The sequence below is a fragment of the Pezoporus occidentalis genome, unplaced genomic scaffold (assembly GCF_034315485.1).
Source record: "Pezoporus occidentalis ecotype Australia unplaced genomic scaffold, CSIRO_AGI_Poc_V1 ctg259, whole genome shotgun sequence".
Taxonomy (NCBI): Eukaryota; Metazoa; Chordata; class Aves; order Psittaciformes; family Psittacidae; genus Pezoporus; species Pezoporus occidentalis.
This window is the reverse complement of record NW_026914491.1, coordinates 822,477-845,610: the sequence shown is the minus strand read 5'-3', so window position 1 is coordinate 845,610 and position 23,134 is coordinate 822,477. Positions and strand designations below refer to the sequence as shown.

The window sequence follows — 23,134 nt, the reverse complement described above, 5'->3', positions numbered from 1 at the left end:
GCAGGCTGCTCCCAGAGCCGGGGTTCCCCGGGGACAGTCCTGGCAGCGCGGGACCCCCGGAGCAACCCGGGGGGGGCAGAGAGGGTGGGATGGGACGGGACGGGACGGGACAGGAAGGGACTGGGGCTGCCTGCCTGAGCAGGGGCTGCTGTGGGGCTGCCCCCATCCTGCTGCCAAGCCCCGGGGTGAGGGCCGGGCTGGGGCACACCGAGATGGGCCATGCCATGGGCAGCCGCTCCCCGTTACCGCGGGTGACGGCCCCGCAACACCGGCCCGGCCGCGGCCGAGGGTGTTCCGTGAGAGGAAGTTCCTGCCCCGGGACCGGCTTCCTGCAGCGCTGCCGCAGCCCTCCCGCTGCCCTCCCGCACGCCCGGCCCCGGATGATGTCCCGTGGCCGATGTCCCTCGCTGGGGGCTGCAGGATGGGGTCCGGGCCGCAGCGTGGGCAGCAGACGCGGGGGTTACCGCAGCACCTTCTTTTTCCTCTCTTTGATTTCCATATGCAAACCCTGTGCAGGAGAGGCCCCGGCCGCTTCCTCTGATGCTCCAGAGCACGGCCTGGGTCCGCCTGGGCCTGCCCACCATGGGGGGTGTCACCGCAGGGCCCTTTGCTGCTGCTGTCCCGGCCCCAAATTCAGGGCTGCTCTGGCTGAACCGGAGCAAAGGCTGGAGAGGGGACCTGGGATGATTTTGGCATGGGAACACGAGGGCCAGGAGAGCAGGAGCCCCGTGCCCTGCACTGCTCTGTGCCCTGCACCCCATCACGGGACAGCGCTTGGGGGTCTCCTCTTTCCCCTCTGCAGGGGTGGAGAACCAGGCTCACCCCACACCAGCCTGGGCTCACCCCACACCAGCCTGGGCTCACCCCACGATCCCTGCTGCCAGCCAGGAACCACTCTGGGGTGTCGGACCCCAAATCCTCCCGAACCCTCCAGGGCAGCAGGGCTGGGGGGGCGAGCAGGGCTCTGGCACCCATCACAGGGCCGGGGTGGGATGGGAAGTCCCTGCAGGCATTACGGGTGCCCTCGAAAGCCTTCAGTAGATGGGTGCCCCGCTTGGAGCGCGAGGTCCTGTTCTGCGTGCAACGGGATCCCCGCTCCTGTCCCGGTTTGGGACCCCGGCGCTGGGACACGCGGTATCAGCCGCGCCCTCCCCGTCGGGCAGCACCGGGGGACAGGGGCGGGGCCTTACCGGGAGAGGCGTGGTTTCACCGGGCGGGGGCGGATTTACCGGGGAGGGGCGGCGGGGGCGCAGCCGGGCAGAGCGGAGCGGCGGCAGCAGCAGCAGCCGGGACAGGGACCGGGGACCGGGAACCGGGACCCGGGACGGCAGCGCAGGTGAGAGCGGAGCCGAAAGCGGGACCCCGGGAGCGGCGGGGGGAGCCCCGGTGCCGGGCAGCCCGGTGGGTCCGTCCCTGCCCCGGTCCTGCTCCGTGCCGGCCCCGCTCGGTGCGGCGGTGCCCGAGGGGAGGCGGTGGCAGCGGTCCCGGTGCGTCCCGGTGCAGCCCCTCGCTGTGGTCCCTGCTGGTGTCCCTGCAGGGGCCGCCGGGGACCCTCAGAGCTGTTTGTGCTTTGCAGGGCTGAATGCGGCCCTGCCACGGGCAGCGGGGCTGAGCCAGGCTTTGCCACACTGGGAAGGACAAGGAGCAGTGGTTGGGAGGCGACAGCGATGTCCCTCGAGAGCCATGCAGCAAGGCCAGCGGTGCTGGGCGCACCGCAGGGTCCTGCTCAGCCCCGAGCTTCCTCCTTCACTGTCACCCTGGGCACCTTCTCCTTTCCCCGTACCGAGCTCTTCCCCGAGCAAGGGAAGAGCCTTTGTGGGGTTTCCCCCTGCTCTTTGCAGCCGTTTCCCCACGGGTGCTCCTTGGGGAGCTGCAGGACGCTGAGCGCTTGCGTTTGCCCTGGGCTGGTGCTGGGTGCGGAGCCCTGGGCTGTGGGGGAGCCCCACTGTGATGGGGGCCCCGCTCTGCAGACCAAGCCAAGCGGCTCTCGGCCCCCGTGGTGCTCAGTGCCTGCATCCCTGGCTGGGGAAGGGCTGTGAAGCTGCCCCATGGCAGCCGCTGTCACCTGCCCAAACCTTGCCTCCTGTGGCTTCTCCTTTCTCTGCACAGGGAGGTTCCTTTTCCCCTCCACATGCTGCCCCCCCCCCGGCTCCCTGATGGGAGCAGAGCCCTCCCTGCCCGTGGCAATGCGGCATCACAGCCCCATGCCATGCGCCCCATAGCTGGGGGTGCAGTGGGGCTTTCACCTCTGTCGCAACGGCCTCACTTCCCCTCCCCAGGCTCCAGGATGGGTTGCCTGAAGTCAAAGGAAGCTGGTGTCCAAGAGAAGATGAAAACCGACCCTGACCCCAGCCCCAGCCTCCAGCAGGGCCACTACGTGAGGGACCCCACCGCCACCAACAGGAGGGTGAGTGGGAGCCACTGGGTGAGCTGGGGGCACAGGGCTGAGCCATTGTGGGGCTCAGCCCCACTTCCCACCAAAGCTCCCAGCACCAAGAGCGGGGCTGGATGCGGGTGCCAGCAGGGGCTTGGCCATGGGATGGGAGCCTCGTCCATGCTGGAGCAAAGCACAGAGTGATCCTGCTGGGAATTAAGGAATCATGGAGAAAGGGAGAGGAAAATGAAGGTGCTGGGAGGTGGGACAGAGGTGCTGGCGCTTTGGTGCGCTGGTGGTGCTGGTGCTGCCCCTCGGGTGCCCCCTTGAGCCTGCTTCTAGGGACTGAGACCCCCCTGGGGTACGAATCTCTGCCCCCACAATGTCGCTCTCTGCTTTATTCCCACTTTCCAGAGCAATAACGTCCCCAGCGCGGCCGTGCCCCCTCCCGAGGATGGTAGGTCTGGGGTGGGGGTGAAGGTGGGTGCGAGGGGTGGGTGCGTGTCAGCTCCTCTCCAACCTGGGTCCAGCGCTGCCGGTCCAGGCAGGATGGGAGCTCTGGGCTTCCTTGGGGGCCAGACGTGACCGTGGCACGGTGAAGCCGGAGGCGCTGGGTGCTGCGGGGGTCCTGCCCGGTGTCCTGGTTGTCCATGGCAGGGATGGGTCCCCCCCGTCCCACCCCAGCAGGGTGCCCAGGGAGCTCCCTCGCTGCAGGCTCGGGGGACGCTGTGGTGCTGGCGCTCTATGACTACGAGGCGATGCATGCCGGGGACCTGAGCTTCCAGAAAGGGGAGCGGCTGAAGGTGCTGGAGCAGTAAGTGCTGCCAGGGCTCCCGAGGGTCTCGCGGCCCTGCTGGGGTGGGGTCTCCTTATGGAATTTGCCCTGGAGCTGCCAGCAGTGCCCAGTGCCATGGGATCACCCAGTGCCATGGGATCACCCAGTGCCGTGCCTGCCGCAGGTCAGGGGAGTGGTGGCGAGCGCGGTCGCTGGTGACGGGGCACGAAGGCTTCATCCCCAGCAACTACGTTGCCCGAGCTGACTCGCTGGAGACGGAGGAGTGAGTCCAGCCCTCGGTGGCACATCCCGGTGCCACGGTCCCCTGCTGTGGCTGCTCCCAGCCCTGCCCCACGCCAGCCTCAGCTCCCCAGCCCCATTCCCTGGTTCATTCCTTTCTGCAGGTGGTTTTTCAAGGGCATCAGCCGGAAGGATGCGGAGCGGCAGCTCCTTGGTCCCGGGAACGTGATCGGATCCTTCATGATACGGGACAGCGAGACAAGCAAAGGTCTGGAGGGTGCCCACGGCGCTGGCTCCGCTGGGTGATGGCACCGTGCGGGATGGGTGGCACAGGGATGCGATGCCCTCACCCTCCCCGGACAGGCTGCTACTCGCTGTCAGTGCGGGACGGGGACAGCGCGGTGAAGCATTACAAGATCCGGACACTGGACACTGGCGGCTTCTACGTGTCCGCACGCAGCAGCTTTGACACCCTGCAGGAGCTGGTCCAGTACTACAGAGGTGAGCCCTGGGGTGCCTGGATCCTGCATCCCAGATGGGGCTGTGCCCCTGGGTGGCTGTGGGGCAGCCAGGGGCACTCGGAGACCATGGGGCTCCTGCCCATCACCGCTGGGCTCCTGCTGTGGCTCCATCCAGGATGTGCAGTGAGCACTGGACCAGGGGGCTGGCTTTTGCTGGCTGTCACATCTGGGGGTGTTGTGTCCCTGAATGCCCAGTGCCCAGGACGCCCCAACCTGGGCTCTGACCACCAGCACAGGGCAGGGCAGAGCGGTGCTGTCGGGGCCAGGCTGCAGTGGCTGGTGTCCAATGTGTCCTCAGGGCTTGCAGCGTGGTGCGTGGCGCATGGTGCCAGGACATGGCCTGTGGCCAGGGAGGCTGCAGTGGGCTCCAAGTACGAAGCACCCCGTGAGAGGCACCAGCTGATGGCTGTGGCTGCTCCCCGCAGGGCAGAGCGATGGGCTGTGCCAGAAGCTCACCTACCCCTGCTGCGTGCCCAGACCCCAGAAACCCTGGGAGAAAGATGCCTGGGAGATCCCTCGGGAGTTGCTGAGGCTGGAGAGGAAGCTGGGAGCCGGGCAGTTCGGAGAAGTGTGGATGGGTGAGAGTGGGGGGGGCAGCCGGGAGGAAGGTGAGGGTGGTGAGGAGGGATGAAGGGTGAGGGATGGGAGAGGAGGTGGTGGGGTGGAGGAGGCAGGGAGGGGAGGACTTGCAGGAGGAGCACAGGGAAGAGGAGGTGGCCCTGGCCTTAATACAGGGACTACTTGAGGCTGGGGCCACGGGGACAGCTCTGGGCTCCAGAATCCAGCGCCTGGGCACTGGGAATGGTGTGTTGTGCGTCTCCCAGCTACCTACAACAAGCACACCAAGGTGGCGGTGAAGACGATGAAGCCGGGCAGCATGTCTGCGGATGCCTTCCTGGAGGAGGCCAGCCTGATGAAGACGCTGCAGCACGACAAGCTGGTGAGGCTGCACGCGGTGGTCACCAGGGATGAGCCCATCTACATCATCACCGAGTTCATGGAGAAAGGTGATGCCCGCGTCCCTGCGCGGTCACTGGTGGTACCCAGGGATGGCGCAGCAGTATCCGGCCCCTCCTGTACCCCTGGGGTCAGCCACGGGCTCTGTGCTGGCTCCTGGGACACTGGGAGCGGGTCCAGCTCCTGCCACGGCACATCTGAGGGTGCTGGATGGGGGATGCAGGGACAGCCCTGTGCGATGGAGGGATGGGGATGGGACAGACACGGAGGGCACCTGCAGCGGTGCTGCCGCTCTTCCCAACCCACGGCACCGGGATGGGGGCTCAGGTGTGCATCCCGAGTGCCCGCGTCGTGCTCGGCTCCCGGGGCCCTGAGCCGCTCTCTGCCGCCTCCACAGGGAGCCTCCTGGATTTCCTGAAGAGCAGCGAGGGGCACAGGCAGCCGCTCCCGAAGCTCATCGACTTCTCCGCCCAGGTGAGGAGGGCGCAGACCTGCCCCTGGGAACGGCGAGAGAGGAGCCCAAGGTCTCCGCTGGGGTTGGGCAGAGCCTGCTTGGACCGGGCAACACCGGGGCGGGGGATGCAGGGCGGCGGGGACCCGGCTGCCGGCTCAGCATCCCCTGCTGCTGTGATGGTTACCTGCGGCCTGCCCCCTGCGTGCAGCAGAGCCACCCTCACCGTGCCCCGGGCAGGGCTCAGCTGCGGCTGCAGCTCTGTGGTTTAGCAGCAGACCTGCAGCGCGGTGCTGCTGTGTTCACGGTGCCTGGGCATGGTTTCCAGAAGGAACGTGTTGTGTGATCCCACAGGAATGCCTCCGGGACGGCTGTGGGTGCTCACAATCTGCTCCCTGCCGAAGGGCTGTCAGGGGCTGCGGGAGGCAGGAGGACCCCAGGGAACTCCCGAGCAGGGATGTTTTCAGGAGCTGGTTTCAGGGCTGCCCATCCAGCTCCATGGGCACAACCCCTGTCCTGGCCCTGCCGCTTCTGCAGCGTCCCCAGGCGCCAGCCAAATCCAGGGACCCTTTGAGCTAAGCTCGGTGCTGCTGTGAGAGAACTCATGGAGGGTCCTGAGCACAATAGGGAAGCAGGGCCAGGAGCTCAGGCCCTGGGGGCTTAGCCCAGGTCCCTGCCTGTGGGGCGGCTGTGCCAGGGCTGCACTGAGCCCTGCAGTCTTGCCCCATCTGCTCCCAGGAAGCTGGCTCCTGCAGACAGCCCATCCCTGCCCCGAGAGCACAGCCTGAAGAGCTGCCATGTGCAGGCAGCAGGGCTGGCACCCAGGCTTGTGCTGGGGCTGAGTCACTGCAAGCGCAGCAGTGTCTGTGCTCATGGAAACAATCCTGCTCCTGCAGCGCCTGCTTCCTGCTGTGCTTTGTGGGGGGGGCTCGGAGCTGCTGCACCTTACCCTGGCCTGGCCGGGCAGGCGGGATGGGGATGGGGAGGGGTTCCCCCTGTCTGCTCCAGCCCCTTCCGCTCACGGATGCTGGTAGCATCCAGGTATGGGATTATTTGGCACAAACGGGGTCATCTCTGCATGGATCAGGGCTCCCCACCCTCCTTGAGAGACCCAGCACCGTGCTCTCCTGCCCTCGCCCTGGAGGCTCTGCAGTGCTGCTGATTCAGGTCCATTTGCTGTTCCCTTGGTGTAGGGAGGGAATCACTCCCTGCTCCCCTCGAGTTTATGTGTTTAGAGGCTGGTCTCGCGTTGTCTCTGAGCAGAGGCTGATTTACCCCTCATTGCATAGCCAGGGATGAAGCAGTTGCACCTTGTCCTGCAGCATCCACAGACGTGCTCATGAGCGCGGGTGCCCCTTCTTGCTGCTTTTCTGCTGCAGGGTGGTGCTGGGCCGGTCACCCGGAGCCTGACCCCTTCCCTGAACAGAGAACAAGTCCCACGCAGCAGGGTCAGCCCCTGCTGCCACTCGGTTCCTTTCACCCCTCCACCAGCACTGCCCACAGGCAGCCGAACCCCTTCCCTTCCCGGTAACCCCCCCGCGGAGGGGGCTGTGTCAGTTCAAGGCCCCTTTGCACGTTGTGTTCCCCCTTTGTGCAGATTGCAGAAGGGATGGCTTACATCGAGAAGAGGAACTACATCCACCGCGACCTGCGAGCTGCCAACGTGCTGGTGTCAGCGGCGCTGCTCTGCAAGATCGCGGACTTCGGGCTGGCGCGGGTCATCGAGGACGATGAGTACACAGCACGGGAAGGTGCGGGGGGGGCTGGCCGCCCTCTGGGTGCTGAGGGGTTGTGGGATCCCCTTGAAGTCACTCCCCAAGGCGTCACCTCGGTGCAAAGCCCCTTGGGGATGCGCTGTGTAACCGGGCCGAAGAGGGAAGCTCCTCATTTGCATCACTCCACATCTTCCTCTTGTTTGTTTGGTTCTTGTTCCCCATATTTCCCCACCAGTTCCTCAGCAGTTGGGTTACAGCTCATGTTTCCCGTGGGATCTCTTTGTCAGGTGCCAAGTTTCCCATCAAATGGACTGCGCCAGAAGCCATCAACTACGGCTCTTTCACTATAAAGTCAGATGTTTGGTCCTTCGGGATCCTCCTGACCGAGATCATCACCTACGGGCGTGTGCCCTACCCAGGTACCTTCCTTTGGGGGAAATGGTTCTGTACAAGACAAGTAAATGCTGCCACAAACAGACTGCTGGCTCTGGGGTGCAGGAAGGGCTGTTTGGGACATTAGTGGAAGGAATGGCTCATTTAAGGCTCAGCAGATGGAGAAGCATAGCCTTTATTTGTTAAATTTATATATAACTCTTAGAATTCCCACCTGATTCACTCAAGTGGGTACAAACCTGTGTGCCACAGCGCACTCGGCACCACGGTTATCTGCATAGTTCCCTGACCAGGAGCTGCAGATCCCCCTTCCCTACCCCCTAACCTGTCCTTTTTCTTCCTAGTGCCATTGCCCAAAGGGTGGTTTGGGGGTTTTATTGCTTTTTAAAGCAAGCAGTGCTAAATCTTGCCCCATTCACCAACCGGCCCCGTTCCTCCAGGGATGACAAGCGTGGAGGTGATCAGGGCACTGGAGCACGGGTACCGGATGCCCTGCACCGAGAACTGCCCCGAGGAGCTCTATGATGTTATGATGAGGTGCTGGAGAGCCAAACCTGAGGACCGGCCCACCTTTGAGTACGTGCAAAGCATTCTGGAGGATTTCTTCACTGCCACAGAGAGCCAGTATCAGCAGCAGCCATAATGCAGGGAGCCTGGGGAAGGCAGGGGATACCTGGCACTATGCACGCTGCGCTGGTGGCAGTGAACACAGGCTCCCTGCTCTTTCCATCCCACTTGTGATCTGCCTGCTCCCACCTTCCCCTGCCCACCCGGCCCAGGAGCTGGAGCCTTCCTGCTGAGGCTGGGCTGGAAGTGGGGCAGGAGGAAGCTGGATGAAGGGAGATGTGACCCAGGCACGCACCTTGTGCCTTTCACACGTGCCTGAGTGGCCTCAGTGCCACTGCTCTGGGAAGCACGGGCTGGACAGTGGGTGCCTGCACCAGTGGCATCACCCGAGGAGGGCCAAGACTGGGCCTGTTCCAGCTGCAAAGAGACAAACACAGATTGTTATTATTAGCAGTAGGTACTTCAGCTGCACCGGCCCTGTGCATTGCTGCTACGCTCCGGGTGTGCAGTTCAGCACCCATAGCCCCTGGCCCCTGTGTGCCAGGGGCATCCCAGTGGGTTCCCATGGGATGTGTTGCCCCAGCTCGCTCTTGGGGGCTGCTCATGGTGCCCGCTCTGCACAGGGCAGCAGGAGGGAGGCAGCACTGGTGCAGATGAACCCAGACGGAGTTTTGCTCCGCTCCCAGCTCTGATTTAACATCGGCCAGAGCTTCGCAGCCTTAGCACCGGGCCCGGCCCCCCTTGCACTCTCTGTATGTTATTTAATAACGCATTATCTGGGGAAAGGGAAGAAGCAGTACTTGGTTTCTACGGGACCGCCCTGCACGCCTTCCAGCAGGGCCCTTCCAGCCGTTAGTTCTCCCTCTACAAGGAGGCAAAGTCCGGTGCTAATGAGCTTTAGTGCCCATTTGGGAGCTGCTTTCTGTAACCAATAAAGTAGTGATCAATGCAGCCCTCACCCTGCCGCCTTTCCGGCCGTGCCGGAGCCCTCAGCACCGCTGGGAGCGGGACAGCGGGGTCGGGGCCGCCCCAAAGCCCCGGAGCCGCAGTGCCCGCACCGGACATGGCGCCCGCGGCGTCGTGGCCGCGCTGCTCGCGAAGGCCGCTGCCCTCAGCAAAGATGGTGGCGCTGCTCCCCTGACCTCAGGGCCGGTCCCGCCGGGCACCGGAACTGTGGCCCCGGCCGGCGGCAGCGCTGGGCCCGGCCCGGCCCGGCCCCCGGAGCTCCGGCGCTAGGCCCGGCGCGGCGCGGCCGCTGTCGCCATGGCGATGAGCCCCGCGGCTGACTTCCGCTGACGTCACGTGCATCCCGACACGTGGATCCAAGATGGCGGCGTCGGCGGCGATGGTGAGTGCGGCGGCCCGGGCCGGGCCCGTGTCCGCTGGGGCCCGCTGGGCGCGGGGGCTCCGGGCCGGGCGGGCCCCTGGCGGCGGAGGACGCGGCTCCAGGTCCGCAGCCCCCCCCCGGCCCCGCGCCTCGTCCCGCCCGGCCCCGCGGGCTGCGCCGGGCCCGGCCCGCGGAGCGCTCTCTCGTCCGCCCGGGGCCGTGCAGCGATCGCGCCTCTCCCGGGGGTGTCCCCGCGGCCCGGCCGGCGGTGGCACCGGGGGAGGGCAGGGGCGGAGCGGGGCCCGGCTCAGCCCTGCCTGGCCCCGCGGCGGCAGAACCGGCTCCGGGTGCTCCGCTCACGGCGCTGTCCGGGCGGGAGGGACCGGGGGCGGGGACTTCGGGCGCTGTTGGCTGCCCCGAGCACCCGGCAGCACCGGGCCGTGTTCTGCTCCCGTGCGGTTCCCTGCAAGGGGAGCGTTGGCTTGCACCAGGTACTGGTGCCAGGCAAAGGGCTGCTGTGTTCTGTGCGGTTTTAACAAGCGTTCGGCAGTGATAGCGGCTGCTTTGCCTCCCCACGTCTCAATTACTATGACTGAGTTATTCCGAGTCCTTGGGGAGCTGGAGATGTTTCCCATGGGGATTTGCTGAGGTAGGAGAGCATCGGTGCCACCTCACGGAGGAGGAAATGAGCTCTGAGATGTTAATTTTCTCTCTGAAGTTTTGCAGACAAATGGATTTCCCTCCTTGCTTTCACAGAAGGATGTGTCCTTAATGTCGTGTTGTGGAATAGCCACATGAGGAAAGGATGTGTGCTGATGCAAGGGTCGGTGCTGGCTGGGGTAGGGGATGTGAGGCAGCATAAAGATTGGCAGAAACTGCAAGGGATGTTGGAAGAGCGGAGGTTTCCATTCGTTCTGCTTCAAGCACCTTCAGACTCCAGTGGCTTTCTCCCAGGCAGGGAGGAGGGAAGAGCCTGAGCGGGCTGGGGATGGTCCTGCTGAGAACTTCCCTGAGGCCTTCCCTGTTGTGGCAACAGAGAAGGCTGCTGCCAGCTCTCCAGGCATCAAAGATGCTCTCTGAAATCAATGTGAATGCAGCACTTGTCTCCTTTCAGAGGCTTTCAGGGACTCCTCTGGGTGCAGGGGTGAGCAGGGAGAGGCACAAGAAAGATGAGCTTGTCCAAGCAGTTGTTGAGAGCATCTGAGGAGGCAGCGCTGGGGAAAGGGGGTGAGCACTGGGCTGGTCCTCAGGGGGTGCAGAGCAGGTGCCATTAGTGCTGTGTGTGTCCTCTTGGTGTGCCTGACAGTAGAATGGATGGTACACAGCGGGGAGAGAGCTCCAGTTTGCTCTGTTACCTGTGGGTCCTTTGTTTCCCAGTTGTGGGTTGTGTCTCCTCCCTTTCTGTCACCACAGGAAAAGCTCCTGGTAAGTGCCCAGAGAAGCTGTGGCTGCCCCATCCCTGGCAGTGTTCAAGGCCAGGTTGCACGGGGCTTGGAGCAAGCTGCTCCAGTGGAAGGTGTCCCTGCCTGTAGAATGGCTGCAAGGAAGGGTGGAGTTAACTTATTCTGAGAGCCAAGTGCCAAAGGTAATCACAGAAATCTATTTCAGAGTCGTCCCCCCCCGAGAGACCCCACAAACACCAGGGTGGTTGTTGCTGCCCTCAGAGGCTGCATGTGACACGGTGTGTGCCAAGGGGGAGAGCAGCTGACGCAGGAGGGGTTGATCCTCTCATTCAGCTCCTTTTCTCCTAAGGAAGGGTCTCTTGCAAGCTTGCGACTGCATTTGCTCATCTGGTAAAATCATCAGGCTTAGTCAGTCCCTATGGTGGTGTCCCCGTGCAGTGGGGTTTGTGTGCTCTAGTGTTGTGCACGTTTGGTGTTCCGATTCCCTCAGCTGTGAGCCTCCTGGGGGTGTTCTGGGGTAGGAGCAGTTGGTGAAGGCCACAAAGGTGCCTCCCATCTGCTGGGGTCGGAGCCGCAGCAGGGCTCTGTGACTGAACAGAAGCAGGGCTCTGCCCCGTGAGTTGTGACCTTGCAGGGGGGATAACTTGGCCTGCAGCATCCCCCAGCTGGGCTGATGGCCCGGCCAGGCCCGGGAGCTGTGCAGGTGTTTTGGCATTGGGCTGTGCTCTCCTTGCTGAGCTCCTGCCTTCATCTGGAGAAAATGAAATGTGTCGGTCCGTATGAAAGCAAAGAGCCTGAGAAGGAGGGGCCCTGGCTTCACCTTGGGCTGTGAGCTGTGGTTTAGGAACCTGCACTGGCCATTTCCTTCACATCCCACTTCCCGAGCTGCCCACCTGCTGCACAGCAGCACCATTCCCGTCTCTTGCTACCGAATGTGTTTTCCTGGCAAGGCTTTCCATGGTCCCCCTCGTGGCTTTTCTGTTGCCGGGTGCTGCCTGAGTCATCGTCATCTGCATGCGAGGAGCCTCATTGCTGCCAGAGCTCATCAGAACTCTCATCTTCCCCGTGCCTGCAGGTCTCCTGAGCACCTCCCCAGTTCTGGCCTGCTCTTGTCGCCCACAGGCTCTTAGTGCACGGGTGGCACTGGTGTGGTTTGGGTTTTATTGGGTGCTGCGCTGGATGCCTGGCACTTCAGTGACAAAGGGAGCTACAGGTCAGTGGCTGCTCTGGAGCGTGATGGAGGGCAGGAGTGTGGTGTCCTTCCCGTGCTGCACCTGCCCTGGGCACCAAGCCTTGTCCTGCTTGGTCAGAACCTCACAGGGTCCCCTTTTACCAGATGGGAGAAGGCAAAGCATAGTGGAGCACAGAGAACAGCTCCACAGTGTTCCGAGGCAGAGCGGGACTGAAGTCTAAGCAATCTGAAAGAGTGCTGCCCACCTGCTTTCCAGAGGAAGCTTTCTGCTGGTTCCGATTCCATTAAGAGGTGCTTAGAAGAGATCTGAAAACCTCCGTGGTCAGAAAACAGATCTGATCATGATTCTATGATTTAGTACTAACCCATTTCTGGAGGTGCCTCGTGTTTGCATCTTGGGTACGTTTTACATTTTAACCCCCTGATATTCATGACTTTTCCTTTCATCCTGCTCCGTTGCAGTTAATTCTGGATACTCTGTTGACCCTTGCTGGTGTCTGGGCCAAATGTACCTTACCAGGCTCAGAATAAGGCAAAGGGAATGTGATGAAGAGGAAGGGGCTGTGGGGCCATAAACACAGAGGATCCATTTGGGACAGGCTCTGCGGGCGGCTGCTGGGATCCTGGAGCTCCGTGTGCTTTCCTCTCTGCTCCCTGTGGTATCCAGCTTGTATCCATGAGCCAGCCTCAGGTTTACTTCCCTCCCAGCCTGCACAGACTGTGTCTATTGGTGGGAGGGTAGAGCTGAGCCAGAGCAGGCACCAGGCTGGTGGAGGTGGCTCGGTCTGGTTCCAGCCTCACTTCTTCAGGCTGATTCCTCTCCCTTTCCCGTCTATATTTGTCTTCCAGCCCTGATTGCCAAGCCCCTGCTTGTTGGTGGGAGGGCAGTGGGTCACGGAGCTGCTGGGGAAGGCAGCAGTTGGGTTTACTGTGGCTGCAGCATGAGCTCAGGAGGCATCCCAACTCAGACCCCGGGTTTCTGTGGTTATCCAGTGGTGCCGTACACACAGAGGGGTCAAGAGGCTGGGCTGGAGCCTGTAATACAGTGAGATTACAGCAGGGCTGGTGCTTGAACCCAGCCAGGGTGCTGCTTTCTAATACTCTAAAGCTTGATTTTCATCTCACAGCTTTCCCACCGTGCTGGAGGGGGCTGGTCACCTCTGGTGATGAGAGACCAAGGAAGCAGCAAAGTCTGGGACTGGGTTTGCTGCTGCTGGTGTACGGGGCCTGATTTGGGTTGGAGCCCCCATGGAATTGAACCTTCCAGCCTGACCCTGACAAAGGGGTGGAAGCTCATTTTGTTTTGTCATGTTACTGAGCTGTGCTCTAGCCTGGAGGGGAGAGGGAAGAAGAGGGGAGCAGTGATGTGACCGTCCTGTGGGTGCAGCGAGTGGTTATCTCGCTGTCAGAGCTTACCCTGCATTAACTCCTGATGTGCAGGGCTGACAGAAATCCAGCCCCAGGGCTGTGCCCCCCTTCTCTGGCGACCCCTGGACCCTGACACAGGGGTGTTGGCTGGGGGAGAGTGCAACACGCAGCTGACAGCCCGCTGGATGGAGCGGGGTACAGAGAAGTGGCTGAGCAAAGCCAGTGTTTTCCTAATTCAGATGAAGAGGCAGAGAGCAGAAAGGGACTCGATGGGAATCACAAAACAAGTCAAGGATAGCTCTTCTGAATTCAGTTTGTGTTTGATCACCTGAGTGCAGCCTTCCCAGCCCTGGGGTGGACACGTTCGGTGCCATTGCCCGTCTCTGGTGTTCTTCCATGTTTCTGTTGTGATGATGTTTCTTCTCCTCTCGCAGGAAAGGCTGAGGTACACACTGCTCCTGCTGTTCCTGCACAGTACAGACTCCTTCTATGTACCTGGGGTGGCTCCTATCAACTTCCACCGCAATGACCCTGTAGAAATTAAGGTAGGATGAACTCGGACGGAACTGTTAGTCTGCCTCTTCTGGGTTTTCTTGTGTTTTCTTCTTTATATCACAGCAGATAAGTGGGACTAGGAAGTCAAATGTGGGGATCCTGGTTCTAAACTGGGGGCAGGTACTTTCTCTTTTTCACAGTAAGCAGCGCTTGGTGGTCGCTGTCATCATCTTGCCCTGCAGTGCCCAACAGGATTCTCTTCCTTCCTTCTGAAATCTACCCAGTTCCTTCAGTGGCTGCACCAGAGCCCTCGAGATGTGGCTCTGTCTGGGAGCTCTCTTTCTCACCATAGCTGTGAAGTGAATTTCTCAGAGGCTTTTCTCCAGCGCTGTACTGCCTCTCAGTGCTTGTAGAGTTTGGACCTTCAGGTGAATGATAGAATAAAGAAGTGGTTTGAATCAGACCTTTTCAGTTCTCTCTTCTTCCTGCTCTTCTGCTTGGCTCGTGTTGTGTCTTCGAGTCCAGTGAAGTCCATGATAAACCCTTTCCAAGTGCAGGTGTTTGTCCTTGAGCAGATCTTGCCGGCCTGGCTGGCTGCAGAGCTGGTCCTGTGCAGTGTTGCTGGGAGGGAGCGATGGAGCAGGAGGAGGCCAGGTTTCCTTTCCACACATCAGCAACTTGTAGCCCATTTCATTTATGTCTCTGAAGCTGTGGCCTCGCCTCAGCAGAATGCAGCCCCTGTGGGGATGCTGAGGCTGGGGCTCCCACGGGAAGCACAGCACAGTTTTCTCTTTGGCCACAGGCTGCCAGACATAGGCTATTTTTAAGCAAAAGAGACTTGCCTGTGGCTACAGGGAGCTTCCCAGCCGAGGGGGCATTGGAATGGCTGTTCTCAAAGGGATTTCAGGAGCCAAATGCTGCCTCAAGTGATGAGGCGAGTCAGTGACTGCCAGCCCTCTTCCAGTAAGTGAGCTTGGCAGCAATACAGACACTTCTGTTCTTAGAGCAGCCGTGGCCTTGGCTATCGTGGTCTCTCCGCTTCCTTGTGGCATGCGATTGGTGGGAGCTCTCCAGAAATGCCTGGGGTTTGTCACCGTCCCTTGTCTCCCCGATATGATGGCTCCAGAGATAAAACCTATCGCAGGAGGCCCGAGCCCTGCAGCCAGTGTGACCTGGTTGGTTTCTTAGTGTAGGAAACATGACTCCTGAGCCTCTTTTGAGGCTTTTGTTGCTTCCTAGGACTCCACTGAGTCATAAATTTGTGAAGCCAATCCCCAGTGTTTCTTTCTTCAAGCGTTCCTTTGTGAATGAACCACTACTAAACCGTAGCGTAGAGAATGTGCACCCAGGAACCGTGCAGAGGAAAGGGAGTTGGAGCTCTCCCAGGAACATCTGTCTCCTTTTCCATTATTTAACAGCTTCAAGTGAGCTTTATGGGAGGTGCCTTGTATCAGCTGCTGGCTGGTGCTGAGAGGGGACAGAGAACTCAGTCCTTTCATGGGGATAATCCTTCTGTTCTTCCTGCAGGCTGTGAAGCTCACCAGCTCCCGAACCCAGCTCCCGTACGAGTACTACTCCCTGCCCTTTTGCCAGCCCACCAAGATAACATACAAGGCTGAGAACCTGGGTATGTATCTGTTGAACAGCATGTTGCCAGCAGTCAGTGGGCTGCCGTTCATGAGCTGTGTGAGGGTGTTTACAGGAGTAAAAGCAATTGCAAATGTCATCTCTAATAAACTGTTTGTGGGGAGCCTGCTTCCTCTAATCCATGATGTGCTGGCTGTTTGCAAGCTGGGATTTCGCTGTAGTGGAAAGGGGAAATGCCTTTCTTCACGGAGGGCTTGTAACCTGCTGCACAAGTAATGCTTGATGCTTCTGACACAGCAGCTGAACTGTCCTTCAGTTCACCCTTGCATCTGTGCTAACAGAGCGGACGTGCTGCCGTCATTCCTGCTTACACTGCTCACCCAGGGCAGGATCCCTGCTGAGAAGCCTGGTGGTCTCCAACCCTGCCCTTGTTTTCCTGTTTTCCAGGTGAGGTTCTTCGGGGGGACCGAATTGTAAATACCCCTTTCCAGGTCTCCATGAACGTGGAGAAGAAATGTGAAGTTCTGTGCAACTTCCCCAACAAACCGGTCACTCTGACAGTGGAGCAGAGCAAGCTGATGGCCGAGCGGATCAGGGAGGATTACTATGTCCATCTGTGAGTCACCTCAAGTGTGGGTCTGTGTCTGTGAGGACTCGGTGCTGTGGCCAAGTCTCATCTGGAATCTCTGTTTTCAGCATTGCCGATAACCTCCCTGTGGCAACACGGCTGGAGTTCTATTCCAATCGTGAGGAAGAGGAGAAGAAGAAGGAGAAGGATGTGCAGTTTGAGCATGGATACAGGCTTGGCTTTATGGATGGTAACAAGGTAGGGAATCCAGATGCTGTCTGAGGGATGCCTGGAGGGGACTGGGGTGTCTGTCAGGGCGTGTTAGAAGTCTGCCAGGGAGTATGAGTTGGGCATGCAACCAGAAGCTCTTATAAAGAGTGGGAAGATGAGAGAGAGGTCTCTCACTGGAAGAAGCGGGTGGCTGCCACGTGGTTGGGATGTGAGATACAGTGATGTTTTTCAGGCCAGAAGCAGACCAAAGCATTGTCCCTGGTGCTTGGGGTGGTTGAGGTGTTACCTTTTCAACATCTCTTTTCACTCCTCTTGTTCCTTTAGCCTTGAAAAGCATTAGCCTGATGTTGCCCTGTAGCACAGTGTATCTGGGAACAGTTGGAGTCTTTAGTTTCCTTCACTGAAGCTGCTTTCTGAACTCGTTCTTTCTAAACCTTCCCCGTTCCTCCCTTGGGGTGCTAACGCTTTATTTAATGTTGATCTCTTTCAGTTCTACCTGCACAACCACCTCTCCTTCATCCTTTACTACCACAGAGAGGATGTGGAAGAGAACCAGGAGCACACCTACAGGGTTGTGCGCTTTGAAGTCATTCCCCAAAGTATTAAACTAGAAGGTAAGAGGCTCTTCAGGAGGGGCACAAGGGAGAGAAGTCTCGTAGGGCCACGAGCTGAATGCCACTGATGTGTCAGAGGCCCAGAAATGAGAGAGTCCAAATTACAGGATAAATAAACCCCTTTGCTATTAAGGAAGTACCAACAGTGAGAGAGATCCTTGAAACGGAATCCATGGAAAATTGAACTTAAAAGCTGGGAGGAAAACGCTCCTACGTGTGTGAGCTCAATGGGAAACGTGTGTTGAAGGGAAGTTGCTCATAGTGTGTAGCATCCCTCTGGCAGCAGCAGGCTCTGCTGAACAGGTCTTGTTTCCCAGCATATCACGTGGAATAGGGGATTTGTTCCCTGTCTAGATCTTGGTTTCTAGCCTCTAACTTTGGGTAAGGGAAGTTTTTCCCCTGTTTGGAGCAATTAAGGAGCACCTTATGGGTGCCTGGGATGAGGATGGGCCAGGCGGGAGGTGGTCCAGAGGGATGGGCTGACCTCTGGATCTCCGGTGTGCCACGTTTTCCCCTGCAGACTTGAAAGCTGATGAGAAGAGTATGTGCACCCTGCCTGAAGCTACCGGCTCTGCCCCTCAGGAAATAGATCCTTCTAAGGAGAACCAGTTGCTCTTCACCTACTCTGTCCACTGGGAGGTGAGGAACAGAAGCTGGCTGGCAGCTTGCGCCCTGCTCTGTGTGTGTCTGAGGTGTGGTGGGAGGCACTGGGAATGTGCTGGTGTGAGAAGGGCTTTGCTGGTCTTTCAGGAAAGTGACATCAAATGGGCTTCCCGCTGGGACACGTACCTGACCATGAGTGACGTGCAGATCCACTGGTTTTCCATCATTAACTCCGTTGTGGTCGTCTTCTTCCTTTCAGGTGAGTGAGAACTGGGGAGGGCGAAGCCTTTGCCATTAGTGTGCAGGGAGCCTCCTGTAAGCCTCAGCTGCAGGTGCCTCGAGGGGATGTGGCCGTGTCTGAACCTGGTCAGAAGGGGCAGGAAACAGCCATCAGCACACGAAACCTCCTGTTCAGGCAGCACCCCTGGGGTCAGACAGTTTTACCCACTTCTGCTCTCTGAGTAGGGCAGTTGAAGGAGCAGAATGTCATTAATGCCCATCTTGCATGTCCATATTTAAGGAAAAAAAAAACAACCAGAGTGCCCCATTCCTGCTGGAATACCACCCCCTGCTCCCTGGGGTTTGTTTCTGTCTCTCTGAAGGCTGGGGAGATGGGTGATGACTTGAGACCTCCTCTTCTAGCCAGAACTGTGTGTTGGTGGGCACTGTGTAGCTGCACATCATGAGAGCAGCAGAGCCATGCAGGAGCCTCTGAGCCAACCTCACTTTGTGCTTGTTTCAGGTATTCTCAGCATGATCATCATCCGCACGCTCCGGAAGGACATTGCCAACTACAACAAGGAAGATGACATTGTGAGTGTGTGTTCCGGGGGCTGGGAGCAGAGAGGGAGGGAAGCATGGATGAGGAGGGATCTAGGATGAAGACTTGGATGTCTTGTCTCTTTCTTTGCCCCTGGTTTGCTTGGAGCCCTGGAAACAGGAGGGAAAGTTGTGTCGTGTGTGCTCAGGACACCTCTGGCTGTCTGTGTACAACAGCAGTTCAGGTTCAGGTGCCTTCAGACCTAAGCAATGACAGCAGACAGGTCCCTAAATGTGTGTCCTGGCACTGGCAGTTCTGGTCTTCAGTGTTCTAAGCTCAAGAGGAAAGAAGTTTCTTAAGCAGAGGGATAAAGTTCTGTAGAAGAACCAGATACAGGGAAATAACCTCAGCCTGGCTGCGGTAGGACCTTAATTTCCACTGGAATATCACACCTGAATAACCTTCTTTTTCTTGTTGTTGCTACAGGAAGATACGATGGAGGAATCTGGTTGGAAACTTGTCCATGGAGATGTCTTCAGGCCTCCGCAGTATCCTATGATCCTCAGCTCTCTCCTGGGCTCTGGAATTCAGCTCTTCTGTATGATCCTGATTGTCATCTGTAAGTGGCAGGAGTTGCATGGGGTGGCTGTCAGAAGGGGAACAATGCCTGAGGGGGTGTGTAGCTCCCATTGATGCTCACCTTCGCTGGATCAGGGTCTGTGCTTGGCATTCCTGAGTCTCTCAGTGGCATTTCCCAGCTGAGGCATCTTTTGTCTCTCTGTTTCCTGTAATCAAGACACAAACCCTGGGTCACAGTGGGCTGAGAGGCTCCTGCATGTGTGCACTCCACCCCAGAGCTGCACCTGCTCAGATCCCTGGGGAAACTGAGGCTAAAGCCGGGGCTTCCTCCCTCTGGCCAGTGCTGGAGGCTGTGGATGTGTTGTGCCTTAAAGGCAATGAGGCAGGCTCCAGGCAGCTGTGGTCTGCGTGTGGGGATGCCCCTGTTCTCCAGGTGCTGGTGAGCACACGGTCATCAGAGCCGCTGTTCTTTGTCCTCTTCCCCTCTGCAGTTGTTGCTATGCTGGGGATGCTGTCGCCCTCCAGCCGGGGTGCGCTGATGACTACAGCCTGCTTCCTCTTCATGTTCATGGGGTAAGTGCTTCCACTGCTTCCCCCAGCAGTGCTGTCCTGCCTGCCCTTCTCCCCAGCAATGAGCACTGATTTTCTCTGTCTTGTTTCTGTGCAGGGTTTTTGGAGGGTTCTTTGCTGGCCGCTTATACCGGACTCTGAAAGGACATCGATGGAAGAAGGGAGCTTTTTGTGTGAGTCTTGTGGTGCTCTGTGCTGTTTATCCACATTTGCTGATCTGTGGGTGAGCTCCACACGTACCTGTGGGTAGCTGGGCACGGCCTGGCTGTACTGCAGGGATGTGGGGTGGGTCGAGTCCTTGTAGCTTTACATGAAAGGGCAAACGCCAGAGCCTGTACTACAGCACAGCAGGAGGGTTGTCTGAGATCCTCCCTGGGCCCTTCCACTGCCCCTTAGTGCTAAGGAAAAGGGCTGCTTCCTCCGTGTGTGCCTTGTCCCAGCAATGGACCATTAAAGAGAAACATCTGCTCCATCAGGGCTTTCTCTGACCCTGTGTTGCTCTTGCAGACAGCCACCCTGTATCCCGGCGTCGTCTTTGGGATCTGCTTCGTCCTGAACTGCTTCATCTGGGGGAAGCACTCCTCTGGAGCGGTGGGTACCTTCACCCTGGAGCCTGTGGGTGGCTGGGCTGTCAGGGATCACCCTAGAGGGTGGCTGGGCTGTCAGGGATCACTTGGTGTCACCACATCTCCCCACATGTGGCTGTCAGTGCAGCGGGTGAGCAGAGGGTTGGTCTGGCTGGCAACTTCAGTCTCCAGGGCAGGCTGAGTTCTCAGCCTCATGTTGTGACTCTTGGTGTGGTTCCAGGTGCCTTTCCCGACCATGGTGGCCTTGCTCTGCATGTGGTTTGGCATCTCCTTGCCCTTGGTCTACCTGGGTTACTACTTTGGGTTTCGCAAACAGCCCTATGACAACCCTGTTCGGACAAACCAGATTCCCAGGCAGATCCCGGAGCAGAGGTGGTACATGAATAAATTCGTGGGGTGAGTAAGCAGCGTCTGGTGAGTTCAGGCTCCTCCCCTCGGTCTCCTTGTGCTGCTGAATGTCGCCTTCTGCTGGTCTCTGGGCGCAGCCAGATGGCAAATGGGTTTCCTTGAGCAACCAGAGCCGTGCCAGGACTGGTGCCTGTGGCAGTGGTACGTGCTCAACAGTGGAGCAGCTGTGCCAGTTACAGTGTGAAACTCATTCTGGTGCCCTGGGGCTGCAGAGCTTCTGCTGGCAGTGCTCTGTGTGGTCACAGGGGACACGTCATGGCCGGACAGTTGTATGGTGCTGCTCATGAGCTTTTTCTCTTGTTCTGTAGGATTCTCATGGCTGGAATTCTGCCGTTTGGAGCAATGTTCATTGAGCTGTTCTTCATCTTCAGTGTAAGCGTTTAACCCTCTCTGCTCCTATTCAGGGTCCGTTTTGTGCCATAGCTTTTGAAGGGAGGGTTTTTCCCCTGGATCAGTCTCTGGTTCCTGCCCTGGAACAGGGCAGCAGCAGGTTCCCTCCAGGCTGTTCCTGCCCTGGAACAGGGCAGCAGCAGGTTCCCTCCAGGCTGTTCCTGCCCTGAAACAGGGCAGCAGCAGGTTCCCTCCAGGCTGTTCCTGCCCTGGAACAGGGCAGCAGCAGGTTCCCTCCAGGCTGTTCCTGCCCTGGAACAGGGCAGCAGCAGGTTCCCTCCAGGCTGTTTCAGGGAGAGCTGGGCTGTGGGTCTCTGGAGTGTTTCCTTGCTGAAGGCACCTGGAGGTGTCTCAGGATGCTCCTAGGGGCTGTGAAGGACAATGGTAGGGCTGAAAGGTGCTGTAACATTATGGCAGGGAGGGGTCCTGGTCTGGAGGCATTCCCTGAGCTGTTCCAGCTGCTGCTCTTATGGACAGGGAGGAATTTGCTGTTCCATTGCTGGGGGATGGAGGGAATGAACAATTTACCTCAGAGCTGTCTTTGGGCACCTTTTTGCAACCAGATTCCTCTGAACTAATGTTGTGAAACTTATTAAACCTGCAGCTCCACGAGGCCTTGTTTTTCCTTGGGTTAACTGCTAGAGTTAGTCTCATGTTTGCTGCTTGATGCCAGTAGTGTGGAAACAAACCTCCTCTGTGTCTTTGTTCCAGGCAATCTGGGAGAACCAGTTCTATTACCTTTTTGGCTTTCTCTTCCTGGTGTTTATAATCCTGGTGGTATCGTGCTCCCAGATCAGCATTGTCATGGTGTACTTCCAGCTCTGTGCTGAGGTGAGAGCTCCGTGGTTGTAGGTTCAGTCGGTCAGCTCACGTTAGTGCTGCTGCTCCATAGGAAGCCGGTGCAGCCCGGCTTCCCGAGGGGGGTTGTTGTTAACAGCTCTGAACTTCAAGGAGAATTGAAGCTACCTGATACCTGCTAGGCTGGAAACTGTGGCTTCATCCCAGGAATTCTGCTGGGAGTGTGGGGTGTTTTGAGCTGACATCTCTTCCCAAAGGAACTGTCTTATTCCCTCCACATAGTAAATGAAACACATGGCCACAAGTGAGCAGTGTTCCTCAGTAGCTGTGATCTTCACTTCACTGCCAGCTTTTTGTCCTCTCCGTTTGGAAACACTTCTGTGCCACAATAGCTCCCCAGCCCCAAACTGGGTTTCCTTTGAGTCATGGAACCATAGAATGGTTTGAGTTGGGAGGGTGAAAGCTCCTCCAGCTCCAACCCCCTGCCATGGGCAGGGACACCTTCCACTAGAGCAGCTTGCTCCAAGCCCTGTCCAGCGTGGCCTTGAAGGAAATGGGTGTTCTCCCTGCCCCAGAAAGGTCCCAGCTCCCTGGGGCAGTGGCACAGAAGGCAGCCTCAGGGGTAATGATGCTTTCTGCCCTGTCAGGATTACCGCTGGTGGTGGAGAACCTTCCTGGTGTCTGGAGGCTCTGCCTTCTACGTGCTGATCTATGCGGTCTTCTACTTTGTGAACAAGGTATTGTCCTTCCCCTTGTGTGAAAGTGCAGCCTTACCAGAGGAGACTGTTGGATTTGGGAAAGGACAGAGGCCTTCCAGAGTGGGGGAGAGGGTGGTAGTGCCTCTGGGTGTTCCCAGTCCCTGCCTTGAGGGAATCTCTTTTCAGTTCCCATCAAAGTGGAGGGATTCCTCCCATTGTCCCCTTGCAGAGGGCACTGCCTGGTCTGGGGAGAGAACTGTTACCTCTGCTTGATTTTGCCTCTTTCTTCCTCTTGTTTTAGCTGGATATTGTTGAGTTCATTCCCTCCCTACTATACTTCGGCTACACGGCCCTCATGGTCCTGTCCTTCTGGCTCCTCACTGGCACCATTGGCTTCTATGCAGCCTACATGTTTGTCCGGAAGATCTACGCCGCAGTGAAAATAGACTGAAGGTGCAGAGACCCAGCAGGAAGCAGACACCTGAACGTGTGTCCTGGGAGCCAAGGGGACATCTTCTCCCAGCTCTTTTAAGGAAACAAAATCCCATGGGAGAGTGACAAGAGAAATAAATAACTCCTCCTTTTTTGGAATGTAACTGTGGCACAGTGTACATGGATTCCGGGCTACTTCTGGGGGGAAGAGGGGTCTGTAGATACCTTACATTTTAACTTTATTATCCTGTTCCATATTTGAGGGAGTTTTTTAGCAGAGAAATACCCCTCTGTATAAGTAAACCCCTTTTTTGCTAATTCATCCTTTTTTTTTTTTTATGTTGATGACGAATGGATTTGGGACAGCAATGGAAACACTTGTGAAGCTGTTTTCTTCCAGCCCCATGGGTGCTCTAGGATTCAGGGAGACTCTTCAGACAAACACCAGACTGGGTTTCTTTCCTGCCTTTGTGTCTGCACAGAAGAGGGAGCTTGACTATGGCAAAATCCAAGGAGCCTGAAGGCTTCAGA

General features: G+C 58.4%; 2 protein-coding genes across 8 annotated transcripts; both read left to right on the top strand.

Moving 5' to 3' along the window:
- Window positions 1-1,319: 1,319 nt before the first annotated feature.
- HCK (HCK proto-oncogene, Src family tyrosine kinase) lies at window positions 1,320-8,437 on the top strand. Of its 7 annotated transcripts, XM_062623836.1 has the most exons (13): window positions 1,320-1,336; window positions 2,287-2,425; window positions 2,789-2,831; window positions 3,059-3,188; window positions 3,334-3,432; window positions 3,554-3,657; window positions 3,753-3,890; window positions 4,336-4,488; window positions 4,735-4,917; window positions 5,265-5,341; window positions 6,916-7,069; window positions 7,321-7,452; window positions 7,867-8,437. In XM_062623836.1, the coding sequence occupies exons 2-13, from the start codon at window positions 2,288-2,290 to the stop codon at window positions 8,067-8,069; spliced, it is 1,554 nt and encodes a 517-aa protein (XP_062479820.1). In that variant the 5' UTR covers window positions 1,320-1,336; window position 2,287; the 3' UTR covers window positions 8,070-8,437. The 7 variants fall into 7 exon arrangements, with proteins under 7 accessions (XP_062479820.1, XP_062479815.1, XP_062479814.1 ...); XM_062623831.1 differs by lacking the exon at window positions 1,320-1,336 and having other exon boundaries at window positions 2,149-2,425; window positions 3,062-3,188; XM_062623830.1 differs by lacking the exon at window positions 1,320-1,336 and having other exon boundaries at window positions 2,149-2,425.
- Window positions 8,438-9,275: 838 nt separating this feature from the next.
- Window positions 9,276-22,921, top strand: TM9SF4 (transmembrane 9 superfamily member 4). The gene is made up of 18 exons (XM_062623853.1): window positions 9,276-9,341; window positions 13,718-13,828; window positions 15,306-15,405; window positions 15,813-15,981; window positions 16,062-16,191; window positions 16,655-16,778; window positions 17,299-17,417; window positions 17,529-17,640; window positions 18,124-18,194; window positions 18,628-18,760; window positions 19,212-19,293; window positions 19,388-19,463; window positions 19,798-19,881; window positions 20,098-20,273; window positions 20,594-20,657; window positions 21,387-21,506; window positions 22,121-22,210; window positions 22,473-22,921. The coding sequence occupies exons 1-18, from the start codon at window positions 9,321-9,323 to the stop codon at window positions 22,620-22,622; spliced, it is 1,932 nt and encodes a 643-aa protein (XP_062479837.1). The 5' UTR covers window positions 9,276-9,320; the 3' UTR covers window positions 22,623-22,921.
- Window positions 22,922-23,134: the final 213 nt, after the last annotated feature.